This window comes from Plasmopara halstedii (genome assembly GCF_900000015.1).
Source record: "Plasmopara halstedii genome assembly, contig: Scaffold_2604, whole genome shotgun sequence".
Lineage (NCBI taxonomy): Eukaryota > Oomycota > Peronosporomycetes > Peronosporales > Peronosporaceae > Plasmopara > Plasmopara halstedii.
The window spans coordinates 359088-373630 of record NW_020189511.1 but is presented as its reverse complement, the minus strand read 5'-3'; the positions used below and the strand labels follow the sequence as shown (position 1 = coordinate 373630).

Below are 14543 nucleotides of genomic sequence, written 5' to 3'. Positions count from 1 at the left end.
AGGACGATGACAACTTGGTCGATCGCCGTCCGTGACTCGCGATGCTCTTCGAGCGTTGTATTTGCAATGGCGTTGCCGCGCACCTGGTCTTTGAAAGCATTGACTCAATAAGTTCGCATTAACGAATGCACAGCAGCTGAAACATACAATCAATTGAAACTGCTGGTTTTCATGAAGGGTCATCAGTCTGTTTTATCTAAAACCACAACATTTACGTTAATTTTATGGAAGGAGATGAATTCTGTCCAAAAAAATTAGTCCAGAAAATGTAGAAGCCGTCAATGTAATCTTTCTACACCCGTCTAAACTTATCAGGCTGTCAGAGGCTGTAACAAATAAAAGATTGGCTGCTATCCATTAGAATCCGGTTATAGACGCAGTCATCTTCTTCTTTCGATTTGTCCCTTCGATAATTTGGATAACATTTCACATCTATCTCACTTTAAAGCCCAATCTTCCTTACTTCAACCTAAGTCAAATAGACCAATAACCACATTCAATTTGTTATTATATAGTTTACTATTTTTCCATTGTTAAGTGCTGTATTATCAAACATGTTCTACCTGATTGCAACGTCATAATCATCCAAGTAATAAAGGTATATTCTTAAATATACTAAAATATTCGATGTGAGACTACAAGCTACTATTTTTCATTGCAATCTAAAAAGCCTTCTGCCCTGGCTCTGTTCAGAAACCAATGCTTATTTTTCATATAATTTACATATATACATAATATCGATTCACAAAAACGCATAATCATATTAGATCAACCAATTTAACGTGGCTCACATGACCTTCATATTGTGTAATTCAAGTATTCTTCGGATTTTCACACATTTGAGTACATTACTTTATCGAGGGTCCAATAAGAAGAGCGTCACCTGGTTTTACAGAATTAATTTGTGCACTTCTACAGTTTTTCTCTTCAAAAAAAAGAGGGAGAAAACTTTTTTGTCGCTAAACGGACCGACCTACGCCGGGGGATCTCCTTCCCGCTTAATAAAGCATTTGTGATACTAAACGAAGTCGCTTGGGATCTCATTGGTGTGATAGAATCAACAGTGACATTGTATTGGTACAGCGCTTGATACAAACCACGGTATCTCGCATGATATCAAACGTCGTTGATGAGAAGCAAAGGCGGCCGGCCGCTGATACTACTTTGTATGAAGAGACAGTGAAGCCTTTAGAGACTGAGACACATGTGACACGTCACTTTAAGCTGCAGTTAAAATGCAAAGATGGATCAATGTTTAATGTGACATACGAGCAAGCGATGATGTCATCAACGCTTTGGGTTCTTATGCAAGGTAGGGATAAACGGAATGCTTAAAGAAGTACGCAATAGAGACTAATATTCTTGTGTGTAGATGTGTATGAAAAGAAGCCTAAGAAAAGCATTCAGCAGCACGTAATTCCTATCTTTGATGTGCCTTCTAAGAGCGTACAGTGTGCTCTTAATTATTGCAGGTAAGTCATTTTTATTTATTTATTTTGAAGATTGGAACGAAACTAAAGGACTCTATGTAGTTGTCTGTACAAACAACAGGTTGACCGAGTTGATTCAGCGATGTTGGACTGGGAGGACGAATTTGTCAGTCTGGAGTCGAAAGAATTGTGCGATCTGGCAAAGGTGGCGTCAAATTTAGACATTCAGCCACTCGTGGATCTCACGTGTCGGTCTATAGCTCAAATTATGTCAGCGACATCGGAAGCTGATGATTTGAGAAAGAAGTTTGGGCTGAAAGATCCACCCGACGTTGAGTGTAGTTGTGAACTGCGCAGTGATATGGCTGGATTTGACTTTGACATGTTTAACTCTTTGGATCATGATCTTTCAACCGAAGAGTATGAGTTAGTGGAGTTTGATCAACCGAGTGTTGACGAATTAGTCAATTTTATCAATGGCAGTGGAAGCAACCCAAACGCGACACCAAATCAATTATTGCAGCAACAGACAGTAACAGACAAAAAAGATTGTCATTTACATGGCGAGAGCTTGTCGGATCCTGGTGGCTCCAATAATGGGAGCACAAGTTCCAGTAAGAAAAAGCGAAAAAAGCGTAAAAAGAAAAAAGCTACATCTAATTCTTTCGAGATGAGTTGTCAATCCGACACCAAATTTTCCACTGCAATGAACATGAGCGCCAGAGTAAACGACACACACAATCAAGAGACCAGTAGTAGCGAAGAAAAGGAAGAGTCTGATGCTGGTTCAATAAAGCCGTCCGTTCGGCAGAAAAACAAGATAAACAAGCCGCAGACTTTGGAAGAAAAAGTTCGTTTGGCACGACAGAATCCAAGTGCTGTATTTAGGGAATCACAATTTGAAGACGATGATGACGAAAACATGGCAGAAGTGATCAAGATGTTTGAGTTGAATTTAGAATCTGCATATCGAGATTGTGATACAAAGCAGAAGCCTCGTTTGGATTTTGCGCCACGTGATGTATTTCGGTCTCCTCTCGTGCAGTCATCACAACTGAGCATGTACAACAGCGTTTTGCAGCCGAGATGACATGATTACGCTGTTTGGACACAACAGCAAAGATGATGTAAGACGACGCCAATAATATAATGTGCAAGATTGAAAACTGGTCTATTTTTATTTGAAGCCTACTCAGCTGTAGCATTTACACGCCACTTGTCGATCTTGAGATTCTGTAAGAATTGAATGCGACGGTAGAAGAAGAGCAGCCAGACCACACCGAGTACCAAGCAAATAAAAGTCTCAACAAAGAAACCGTCACGAACGATAATGCATTCACCGCCAGCATCAGTGCAGGCTTTACGAGCTTCGGCATCTGAACAAGTCACAGATCCGATGTCGATCACCTCATCATGAAAAAAGCCGCCAAGACACTCGCGCGTAGTGACATGATCTACGACAGCGAGACTGAGTGAATTGGGCCACTTCGAACCTAAGTTCGTGACCGTATTGAGGAAAGTCATGTACGTGCCACCAATGGACGGATCACTGATACGAGCGTAGAATGCCATTTGCGGGACGTACATCATATTGGCAGCGACCTCATGCAATGAACCACTCACCAGAATAATACCATAGAAAAGATAATGGGAACTCTCGTCTTGTGCCATGACCATCGGCGTAATGTAAACTAGGCCGGCATACAAAAGTCCGACAGCAAGTCGCAAGGGGTAGCCCCAGATAAAGAGATTGAGTGGTTGCGATGGCTTGATCCATCGACCAATCAAGACTGGAATGAAAATACCAAGCGGGATCAGAATAGGCGTCAATAACGCCAGCTTCTCTTTCTTCATGCCGTATTCGACAAGTTTAAGAGATGCGACACTTTCCGCAGCTGCAAATCCAATCTTACTCGTCAAAAGCATTATAGACAGTGAAATCACACTCGGAAGACGCAACACAGAATACATTTGTGAATACGTTTGGCCAATACTCAGTCGCTCGCTACCATCTCCTTCTGGCTTCTCGTGCTTAAAGAGCCACACGCCTAGAGTAGTGAAGAACATGACCCAGCCCCAGAAGCTCATAAATCCAGGCAATGTCACCATTCCTTCATCCTTTGGTTCACTGCGTAGATAACTGTTGCAAGTGGATGGGTCGTTAAGCGCCAGAAATCCCACATATGCTACAAAGTAGCCAATCGTTTGGCCAACTGTATTGCACGTGGATGCATGACCCACATTCTTTTCCGAAAGCATAGTGATGGCCCATCCATCCACAGCAATATCCTGTGTGGCCATCATAAAGTATAGCACGAAAAAGAAGCAGGTGAGGTATACAACATGTGGCTTTTGGTTCTCACCTTCACCCAGCAAGTCGCTCATAAACCAACTGCCCACAACCATGAGTAATGCACAAATAAATTGCACAGGAATAAGCCACGACTTTCGACGGCCAAATCGTTCGCTATAAAGTGAGTCCACAAATGGAGCCCATAGTAGTTTAAGACTAAAAGGCCACGATACCAAACTGAAGGTCGCTTGATCACCATATCCAACTTTTTCTTGAAGAATGAATGGAATACTGCTAGACAATCCCATTGGGATGCCTTGTAGTGTATACAACAGCAGTAGCAAAAGGATAGAAGGCCAGTCGTTAATGTCGTCATCACTTTGAGTCTGCAAAAACTCTTTAGACTTTCCTTTAGTTCTCGTGATAGGGGACCGAGCATCTCGAGTCGAGGTCTTACGTTGCCGCAAAGACGTCATTATTGAAAGTGACGTGTTCAAAGCGGGTGGAATGTTTATTAAATATGATTGGATGAAACAAGTCTAAGTATTTGACCAATCCAATTGGAATATAATATCCGTATATTTCTGATTGTATTTAATATGGCGTCGCTCTTCGGCAAACTCCCGTCAGCGGCTATGCGCAATTACGGCCATAGTACGGCGCTTGTGAGTACTGCGAATAGCAATTGTGAGCGTACACTTCAATGGGTGTATGACGATGAAACTAGTAATTGTATGCTCTGTAATACGCTTTTTACAATGATTACGCGCAAGGTATAATTGTGATATTACACGGCACTAAACCAATTTGAATGTAATGCAGACTGTTATGTGATTGTAGCACCATTGTCGACGCTGTGGAAATGTCATTTGTCATAATTGCTCGCCACATAAGCGCCGAATTTCGTCTACCGACCCGTTTGTAAGCCAATGTGGAGAGTAAGGGAATGGTAAAATACTCTAGTTGCTGATCGTGTGAATATTTTTCCTAGCCTATGAGGGTTTGCAACACGTGCTATGCTGCGGTTGATGAACATTTTGCGTTATTGGAGTGGTCTGGCCATTCTTCCTCAGAGGTATGTTTACAAGTGTATCGGTGTCTGCTATCAAAACCAAATATTGATCGTGGTGTATAGATTCATAGCAAACCAGATCCTGTAATTGAAGGCCGAGTGCATGTCGGGCAGTTGTATGTAAAAGTAGTTGAAGCCATTGGATTACCGTCAACCGACTCAATCACAAGCGACCCATTTGTGCGGGTGATGCTTACTGGTAAGTGGTCACACGGACAGGAATGGGGCAACGATTTAAAGAACACCAAGTGCACGAAGAAAAAGTCACGAACACTAAATCCACGCTGGCATGAAACGTTTGTATTTAATGTATGTGCTCCAGGAGCAGAGTTGTTGCTTGAGGTGTATAATCACGGCCAACTAAGTCAGCCGACGAAGTTGGGTGAGGCTACAGTCCCACTTTCACAGATAATGGATCAGCGACGACATAACAAATGGTTGGATCTATTACTACCCGAACGACTTCACCGTGCAGGCCTTAACAACGACACCCGAGCGGGTCGGATTCACGTTTTATTGCATTACAAATTCTCACGAATGGCTGAACTATGCAGCTACTTTACAGCAGAGCAAGATTACGTATATGAATGGCCGGAATTTCAAGCCGCACAATTGTATAGTAATTTTTGGGTTTTGTTGGATAATTTATGGCCATATTTGGAGGTGGTCTGGCAGATTTTACCAACATTGAATTGGGAGCATCCAACGCACTCATTTATGTGCTTTGCTCTTTGCGTATGGCTTTGTCTATCACTACAATGGCTGCCAGTGGTTATTCACCTTGCACTCATTGCATTTGTTTTGCGCAATTACTTTGAGCTAAATTTCCATTCTTTTGCAGGAGTGACAGATGTGAAAGACCATTCAACAGGTGCAAATGTTCATATTGATCAAGATATCAGTACTAGCGCATTCCGACAGTATAATTTACCTTCGGGCTTTCATCACCTTATGAACAAGATGACACATGTCACAATTGACCAAGAGACAAAGCGAACGCTGCAGTCAGTACAGAATAACATGGCTTGGTGGTCAAACATTATTAACAACCTTGAGCTTATGTTTTCATGGGAAGATACTTTTTACACTGCACGCATACTATTCTACCTCATCGTGAGTTGTATGCTACACGTCGTGATTCCCAACAGATACTTGCTGCTGGCATTCGTGGTATACCTCTTCATACAGTGGACGGTCCCCTTTATGTGGTTAACACACTTCATCTATGCCATCCGCCAATCTATCAGCTCTTTGGTTCATCAACACCGTCTTCGGAGCTCCATGGCACAAGCGGATCTAAACACTCGACCGTCTGGTGTCGGATTAACTGGAGGTCTCAGTTTGAGTGACCACCCACGAGCCATGCGCCGCACCGTCTCAAATGCCAGTGCTCGAGCCCATGCACGTGTAATCAGGAAAGAAGAGGCATTTGGGGCGGCAGCCTCAGCAATCTCTAAACGATTTGTTGTCTCTGGTGAGCCTTCACTTCGCAAGCGGTTTGTTTGAAGAAATAAAAGTTAAGATAGAGATTAAAACTATGAAAATTTTATTCAGTGATAATAGGCTCAGATTTTTCGCTCCAAATTATTATGCAGTCTTTGATCACTTTGTAACAGGATGCGTGCTGGACTACTGTGTGCGTTGTGAAGGAGCTAAAGGACAGGTTCGTGGTACACGTGCGCTACTGTCCTCACACCAAGCAATCCAGGTCATTTTACTATTGTATATAGTTTACCTTATTCCGTGAGGATTAGTTTATATAGACTTGATCTTGCTCCTGATATAGAAGAAAGAAATTAGTACGAAATTGCTGTCGGTCACGAGCTTCACATCTGTACGTGGAGATGCAAATTCTTATATATACCTCAGTCGGCACCGACTGTTTGTGTTAGAAAAAACAACAACAAGTGACGAGTTGTGCATGCTTAATAAGCGTAATGCAGCCGTCAATCCGGAACGCACATGATTCATAGAATTATCACGCTGTAAAATGGCATGGTTGGTTGCACCTTGTTCAATGGTTTTGATCTCGTTGATTAGATTTGTCAACTCCGCATCACAGATAGTTACACCACTCTTACTGCAGTAAGTGCTTTGAGCAGGAAGCTATGGGAGTTGCTGGCGACGCCACAGGGTCTGAATTATGCACCGGTGGTCTCAAATCGCCACGTTATGGAGCTTACTGGGCCACATAGCGCCTATACATAACTAGGTTATGACGGTAAGTCAGATGTGGAGAATGAAATCAAGCATTTGCAAGTGATACTTGAGTACTTGTGCTATAATAAAGCGTTCGTCAAAATATACAAGAGTATCTTTGTCATCAATGAGATCCCCATTTCAATTGCTTGATTTAAAGAGCATGGCCTACGGGATGTCTCACAGATATAATTACACCGTATGATTGACTAGCGCTTTAGGACTAAGAGCGCCTAGAATAGTGGCTTGACGTCACTAACCACTTGCACGGGTATAGTGCAATCTTGCCGACATTACACGGCCATGATGTGTGTCGATCATGGATATGAGCTAAGCAGGGACACACCAACTCGTTCAGCAAATGTTATAGCAAGTCGCATTTTGAGGATTTGAATCTCTGGCGAGACTCTTCGCAGTCATGGCTATATGCCCAGGAGGAAGTGCTTGGGTGGAGTACAGCTAATAGCGATGTTTCACACGGAATTAAATTGCAGCGGGGCTGCCGTAGTTGTTTGCTTGGAGGAAGCTACAAGAAAGAGGAATCTTTACAAAACCAGTATGAGTGTAGCAGATCGTAATCCGCTACCTCCAAGAGTGCTTCAAACCTTAACTAAAGTAAAGAGGCTCTTCCGTTCAACATTATAATTAAATAATTAATTGTTCTAGTTGCGGCAGTGCTGCCAATATCCAAAACGTTTTCCTAATTTATCTGGTAATATCGAATCAATATAGTAAAACTTAATTGATATGCATTTCTACTGGAAATCCTGCCACGTAGCGGCTTTATATCACGGTATAGCCACCCATTCTTTGATCACACCAACTTGTGTAATCCACGCCTATGTACGGTCACACTATCTTGTGTGAGCCGCCCTTTCATAAAAGGGCACGTGAAACTCCGTTATACTCTGAATACGTGTAACCCCGTTACACTCTTCCGGATAAAACACACAATCCAATTCTAAATGTCGCCTCATACGAGGCTCGCGTGTATGAGACAACGTTCATCTTAAAAATATCCTTGAACTTTCTCCGCTCGATTAGCCCTGCTTCCATAAAACGAAAACACCCAGCCTAGTTGGTTCCGAGGACGCCCGCGGGCAAAACCCTTCTTCTCCGGCACGCGGTGCATCTCCGGACAGTACGCCCGCGGCTTGACGGGAAGCACATCTCAAGCCCTCGGCAAACGAGCGCCACTCACAGCGCCCACCCGGGCGACGAATTTCCTCGTCGAGGAGTTGGAGATAGTCGTACGAGTCAGACAATCCTTTCCCAGCATGGCAAGACGAGGAGGATGAGGTGCACCAACGGCGCGACGTGAGTCCAGCTCGAACCCTGCGGACGCCGTGTCCTTTCCCCGACCTAGTGACTTCCAAGGAAAGTGGTATTATTACCACTATTTTCGACGAGGCACAGGAGTAGCAGCTGGAGACTGACCACAGGGCGTCTCTCATGCGCTCGTATCCACTTCGGTCCTGTGTAATACGGCATCTACTAGGCGGATCCCGCTACCGAAGCGAAAGACGCGATCACTCGATCATTCGGCGTCTACGTAGTCGGGTCCCCAGCCACTACACAAGACAGCGGAAAGCCCCCAATCTCGCTTCTTGACACATCAAGAAACCCCAATCGATAGGTACCGCGCTCGACTTCGAGCTCAAAGAGGTGGTATTCGTGTACTCACTATGCGGACTATTCCTGTGGTGCTCGCCCTTGCGAAACGCTGCAGATGATGAAGAGCTTTTTGGAAAATGGTTGCAGCGGCACCGAAAGCTTTCCTCGCTGTCTAATTAACAGCTGAGCCACAAGAAAGCGGACGTACGAGTAGAGCGCCATTTTCGATTTGAGTTTGCCAAAATCAAGGCAAAACGCAGTCACCCTACTTATTGTCGCCCTGCGACGTGTGGAATCATCCATCACGTCCCTGCAAGCTCTGTGATGTCTCACACGGATGAGTCTACGACCACAACATCTCGAAACCATAGCTGGGTCTTAGCTCGTGATCCTTCGCCCCCCCGGGATACTGTCGAGAAGCGCGGGGCGCACGACGACGCGAAGCGTCATTAACCTTCTGATCATAAGCGTCTACGACGTCTAGACAGTCTTGCCGAAATGGCATCTAAAACTCCCACGAGTCCTAAAGTTTTGTTAACCCCGCCACTTCACAAGATATTGAGTAAGACCCTGTCGACGACGTCGAGCCTCAAAATTTGCCACGTGGTAGCACCTTTTCTCATCGAGAAGAGTCAGCGGCGGACAAGGACGACTTGGGCGATTGCCATCCGGTGACTCGCGATGCTCTACGAGATTTGAGGGACAAAGTCCGTCGCCATCGGGAGTCTGCCGAACATCTTTCTGAGGTCGCCTACCGCTGTGCGGAAGACCTCGAGATTTTAGAGCACTTTGTGCACCGACTGCCGCACGTTGAGGACTACCGCGCGCTGCCGAAGCGGCTCTTAGCCGTCGAGCAGACCAATACGTCACATTGTGCGAGGGTAGAGGGCTTGTGCCGTTGTAAACGGAAACTATTGCACTCCGTGCTCAGAACCAGTTGCTGGTTCAATTTCTGGGTGGCCGATCGCCTTTTGTCGCCGCTCTGGCGCCAACGTTTCTGCATCTACTTGCGCCGGATCCCGGTACGGCTTTGACAAGCCCACATAAAAAACCCACACACAAAAAACACCGGGTGGGTGCGCGTTCATTTTGAAAGCTTCAGCGTATACGCAAGGCCTCGCCTGGCCACGACCTCAAAAAGTCCATAAATCGTGAACGGAGCTTTGTCTTAAAGACAGCAGAGACTACATTTGTAGAAAGATTTTTCGCATTTGATAAAACTAGGTCTTTGAGTTCAAAGTTCTCTACATTACTTCTGCTTCTTCCGTCCGCATATTCTTTCTGCATGTCTTGGCTTTCAGCTATCACATCGGCAACATGTCGTAGGATAATCAGTATGATAGACAGGAAGTCATCGACTTTTTTACGGAAAGTGAGGGGGCTGAGATCAGTTAGTCGATTGGCCCTCCACCAAGCACTGAGCCATGGGATGGCGGCTTCAGCGGGACGCGAGGATCAACAAGCACATTCACGTAGAATGGCGTGTAGCCGGTAGATGAATGTACTGCACTGTTTAGAGCAAAATCTACAAGTTGCAACATAGCGCTCCGGCACTTCAGTCCCTCAGAGCAGACGCTGCGAAGAACGTCTTCAACGACACGATCCACGTGCTCAGTTTGACCATCAATCTGCGGATGGTCCGCTGTTGACATAGTCAACTTGGTGTCCAGCACCCTGGAGATTGTAGAACAGAACTTCCCAGTGCAGCGCGGGTCTATATCATAGATAATTGACTCCGGGAGTCATTCTGTCGAAAGACACGATCCACAAACAGCGTCGCTGTGCCCACACCGTCGATGGTGTCCGGCACTCCCGCAAGATGAGCCGTCACTTGCTGAAACGGTCGTCAAAGACCACCACACCTGTGAGTCGTCAGCAGGCCAAACGTAAAGTCCGAACTCATGGACTGCCAGCACCCGGAAGGTACCGGTAAATTGGCCAGCGGTACCGCTGCATTCGGAGAGGGTTTCACCCTTCGACACGTCTCACACGTGCGCACATATTTGCTCGTCTACTTGTATTGCTTGGGCTAATAATTGTGGCAACCCACAGAGCTGTACTTCTCCTCACGACTGAGATGACCATTGAGTGGGGTGTCGTGGGCATCATAGAGGATACGGAATTTCAAATGTTCATTGAGAGCGACCACAATTCATTTTGTATCCGTCGGATCGGTGCTACAATACAGCAATCCTTCATTCAACGAATATCGGTGTAACCGCGCGCGTAATCCCACCGGCAAATTCTTGTCCGAGTTTTCAAACTCCTTGCTCTCGATAGCCTGCAGCAGCGCCACATATATATCATCACCCGCGTATTCGGCGCGGATCAAATCCGTCACCGACCACGTCACTGTCGCGACATGAGCAAGCTGATTATTCGGTCTGCGTGACGACGCATCAGTCAAGGCATCCTGTTTTCCTAGCTTATACTTCACCTTGAAGTTATATACTGCGAAGAAGGAGAGCCATCCTCATCCTGGTAATGAAGAGCCTCAGTCGGAATGCGTAATGCTGCGTGGTCGGTGTTGATCAAAAACGGCTTTGAGCCAAGCAGGTGCACCCTGGAGTTGACAAAAGCTTACTTCATCGCAAAAAATTTCTTGTCGCGAACTGGGTAGCTCCTATCCGCAAAATAAAGCTGGCGAGATTCAGACGCGATCACCTGATCTCGCCCTTTGGCGTCTGCTTTTAGCAATTCACAACCGATGGCAAAGTCCGAAGCGTCACAGACGACACTAGAGGAACGACCAGGGTCTTACAACGCCAGTATTGGTGCATGAATGAGGCATTTTTTGACCCCGTCAAAAGCCTCCCGATGCTCGGTGTCCCAAGACCATTCCGCATCCGGCTTAAGAGGGTTCGACAATGGCTGTGCCATTATCGCATAATTCGCGCTATACTTGTGCAAGTAGCTGGCGAGGCCGAGCCAGTTGCGCAAGTCCTTTTGGTTCTTTGGAACTGACCAGTCCACAATGAGCTTGATCTTAGCGGGTTGCGCTCGAAGACCACGCTTCCCAATAAGGCTTCCTAAAAGGGATTACTCCAGCGCCGAAGATTCGCTTATCGCATTAGCTTACAGCTTATACGTGCGCAAGCAATCAAGCACCGCACTCAAATGGACGATGTGGTTTTCCCCATTTGACCTCCTAAGCCCCGCACGACTGTAGACGAAGATGCCAAGTATGTCTGCGCACACGTCGAATGGGGCCTGAACAACTGCACCACACAACGATAAAATGTTGCTGATGCGTTTGATAGCCCTTCGGGCATCAGTAGCCATCTCCACAGCATGCCGCTCAGAGTACTCACCGCTGTCAGCGGGAAATCACACGCTCTCATGTGCAAAAGGTTATACCCATCGAACAAGTAGAGTGCTCCGTACTTTGTAAAGCCAACCCTATTGTTCTAAAGAAAAATCTTCCTAGGAATCGGCGTCTATGCCGGAATGGTGGCAGCGTTTGACTTATTATAAGCGTGAGCGATACGCCACTTGCCGTTCGGCTTTTTCCGGACACAAAACTTGGGTGTCGAATGGGCGAATGGGGAGACTTGCTCTTACGCACCTGTTCTGTGTCGTGCTTTGCACAGAAAAAGGCGTCATTACATTATATTGCTCCTTAGACAGGGGTCATTGGCGTGTTGCGCAGTATTTGGTTCCCGGAACCAGGTCGAGCTCATGACGCACACCTCGGTCCCTTGGTAGGACCGACTGCGAATCTTTGGCGACGACGCCTTAGAATTCCTGTACCATAGGATAGTGCAAATTCAAGAGATATTTAAGGATCAACGATCCACTTCGTGCGTTCAGCAACCTCTTAGTTCCTCCAGGAAAGCTTCTTTCAGAAGCAACGACGAGTTAATCTCCTCATGCGGTCGTAGAATGACCACCTCGGCTTGATTGCCTGCCTTCAATAAACCACTAAACGATTCGAAGAACATTGCCTTCAGCTCAAGAAGTGCATCCACCGCGGGAATAGCCTCGAGGGTGACGTCGCCGTCTTTCTCTGCCATCATACCATTGCCAAGGGTATATAGCTGTGCACTAACGGCTACGGTCGACTCACCCTTGGTCAGATTTGACGCCCAGTGTCTTGCAGATATCATACGGTATTGCTGTTGCCTATCCCATGAGATTTTACGTCTCATAAAGACCGGTGGGAACACGCGGTAGGCGTCGTCCATTGCCTTCACTCCCTGCTCCATCGAAGCCCGCTCCATACCCAAGCCAGGCTCGACCACTGCTGCTGTGCAGGCGATGTTTTCAAAAGCAATGATGTTCACAAACCGCCGGCGAAGCATATATAGATGATCGTATTGCTTTCAGTTTGAGCGGAAGGCCTATCACATCAACACTTGAAGTCTTGATCATGGCACGGCCGCCAATCTCATTAAGAATGAAGTGGAGTTTCGTATCATCATTCACCGTAGAAGCTGGCATATAAATTGCAGGTCCTGCAGAAATGAGGCAGGGCGAAGAGATTTAACATCAAAGAGATCCCTACACTCGGAACTTGTTTTGTCGTATATCTCTCGTTGAAGGCAAAAATATCGGTTCGGGACTTGAGGAGTCGCCGTATTCATCTGATATCGAAGAGTATCATCCGAGGATAACCGCATTGACTTGCCGCCACGAAGGGCGTGCTTTCAAGTAGCCCTCTGAGCCATAGAGCACTTAAGGGTGTGCACTTCCGATACGGCGAGGCTCATTAGGGAGATTTGGGCTACCAGAACACACACGCTGGATTGATTGCTCTCTAGCACCCTATTAGTCTACGTTCCGTGCTTCCCCATTCTACTATGGGGCTATTTGGCCAGTGGGGCTTCCATCCCACCCAACTATCACTCACCCATTGGGTGCGGTTTGGCTGGACAAACAACCTTTTAGGTTTGAGTGCTCAACTTGATTAGTGACCTGTCTTTGGCTACCTTAATTCAGACCCTATGGGTATCGAACCCAATACCATCCGACATCAGGTCAAGTGACTAATCACTTAATCCCAGGGTCGGTGGTGAATCCCAAAAAGCAGGCACTATCAGGCGCTAGTTGAGGATATTAAATCAATTTGGGGTCAAAGCTCATAACGCGTTCACTTTTGCGCAATGTATATTTTAAGGTGACACAACAGCTGTAATTCTAGTGTTGAAACCATCATTGTGGAGACGGGTGCAATAGAGTACATACCGTATTATGAAGCTCGTGCACATGGGAAGCTCAACAACTCCATAGATGGGATTTGGTGGGACATGTTGACTCATTATGGAGTATGCAGAAATGTAAGATTAAGGATCGTAAGGACAAATGGATTTTTCATCAGCTTAGACTTGATTTGTTGTCACATATGGGTCAACTTGCAGGAGTCGAGCAAAATTCGGCACTGAGTTTCATAATTCTGTGCAAGGTTCTGTTTCGTATTTCTTAAATTTTGACTCACCATCTCTCGCTTAATTAACCACAAGTCAGTGTTTCTGACAACGACTAAAATTACTGTAGCTGAACACGAAACGTGGTTGCGATCATAATGACTTGACCAGCAAACACCACATCATAAGTTGGTGTCTTTGATGAGTGGTTTTTGGAGACCTGTTGAAGTATTCGGCTTAATATTGCGGTAAATGGAACAGGGCTGCCGTATATCTTTAATTGGAGAGCTAAGCCCGCGTTTACAAAGCACAAAAGTTGGGCTCGTGTGTATTCTCCAGGAGAGACTTCAAAGTAACAGGTACTTAGTGCACGGTTCATGCTTGTATTTTAAGAGTGACAAATATTTTGAATTTGATTTGATTCATTAATTTCGATAACACATGTTTCACTACATTGGACAGTAAAAACGGTTTTTAATGCTCGTCGCGAGGCTTATAGACCATGTATCTCACGGATTTTATTTTGGAGACTCGACCATCATCATTAAGACCTTTTCTCTAGTATCTTTATC

General features: G+C 45.7%; 4 protein-coding genes across 4 annotated transcripts; 2 read left to right on the top strand and 2 right to left on the bottom strand.

The window, feature by feature from the left end:
- Positions 1 to 1110: 1110 nt before the first annotated feature.
- On the top strand, positions 1111 to 2520 carry PHALS_04399 (skp1-like protein 21-like; the record flags this gene model as incomplete). The annotated part of the gene is made up of 3 exons (XM_024718508.1): positions 1111 to 1312; positions 1373 to 1472; positions 1533 to 2520. 3 exons carry the CDS (start codon positions 1111 to 1113, stop codon positions 2518 to 2520), a joined length of 1290 nt encoding a protein of 429 aa, XP_024583900.1.
- Positions 2521 to 2618: 98 nt separating this feature from the next.
- Positions 2619 to 4199, bottom strand: PHALS_04398 (acetyl-coenzyme a transporter 1-like; the record flags this gene model as incomplete). The annotated part of the gene is made up of 1 exon (XM_024718507.1): positions 2619 to 4199. The coding sequence occupies one exon, from the start codon at positions 4197 to 4199 to the stop codon at positions 2619 to 2621; it is 1581 nt and encodes a 526-aa protein (XP_024583899.1).
- Positions 4200 to 4322: 123 nt separating this feature from the next.
- PHALS_04397 (early endosome antigen 1-like) lies at positions 4323 to 6542 on the top strand (the record flags this gene model as incomplete). The annotated part of the gene is made up of 6 exons (XM_024718506.1): positions 4323 to 4496; positions 4564 to 4644; positions 4715 to 4798; positions 4859 to 5908; positions 5984 to 6291; positions 6359 to 6542. 6 exons carry the CDS (start codon positions 4323 to 4325, stop codon positions 6540 to 6542), a joined length of 1881 nt encoding a protein of 626 aa, XP_024583898.1.
- Positions 6543 to 12414: 5872 nt separating this feature from the next.
- Positions 12415 to 12909, bottom strand: PHALS_04396 (uncharacterized protein; the record flags this gene model as incomplete). The annotated part of the gene is made up of 1 exon (XM_024718505.1): positions 12415 to 12909. The coding sequence occupies one exon, from the start codon at positions 12907 to 12909 to the stop codon at positions 12415 to 12417; it is 495 nt and encodes a 164-aa protein (XP_024583897.1).
- Between the last annotated feature and the right edge of the window lie 1634 nt (positions 12910 to 14543).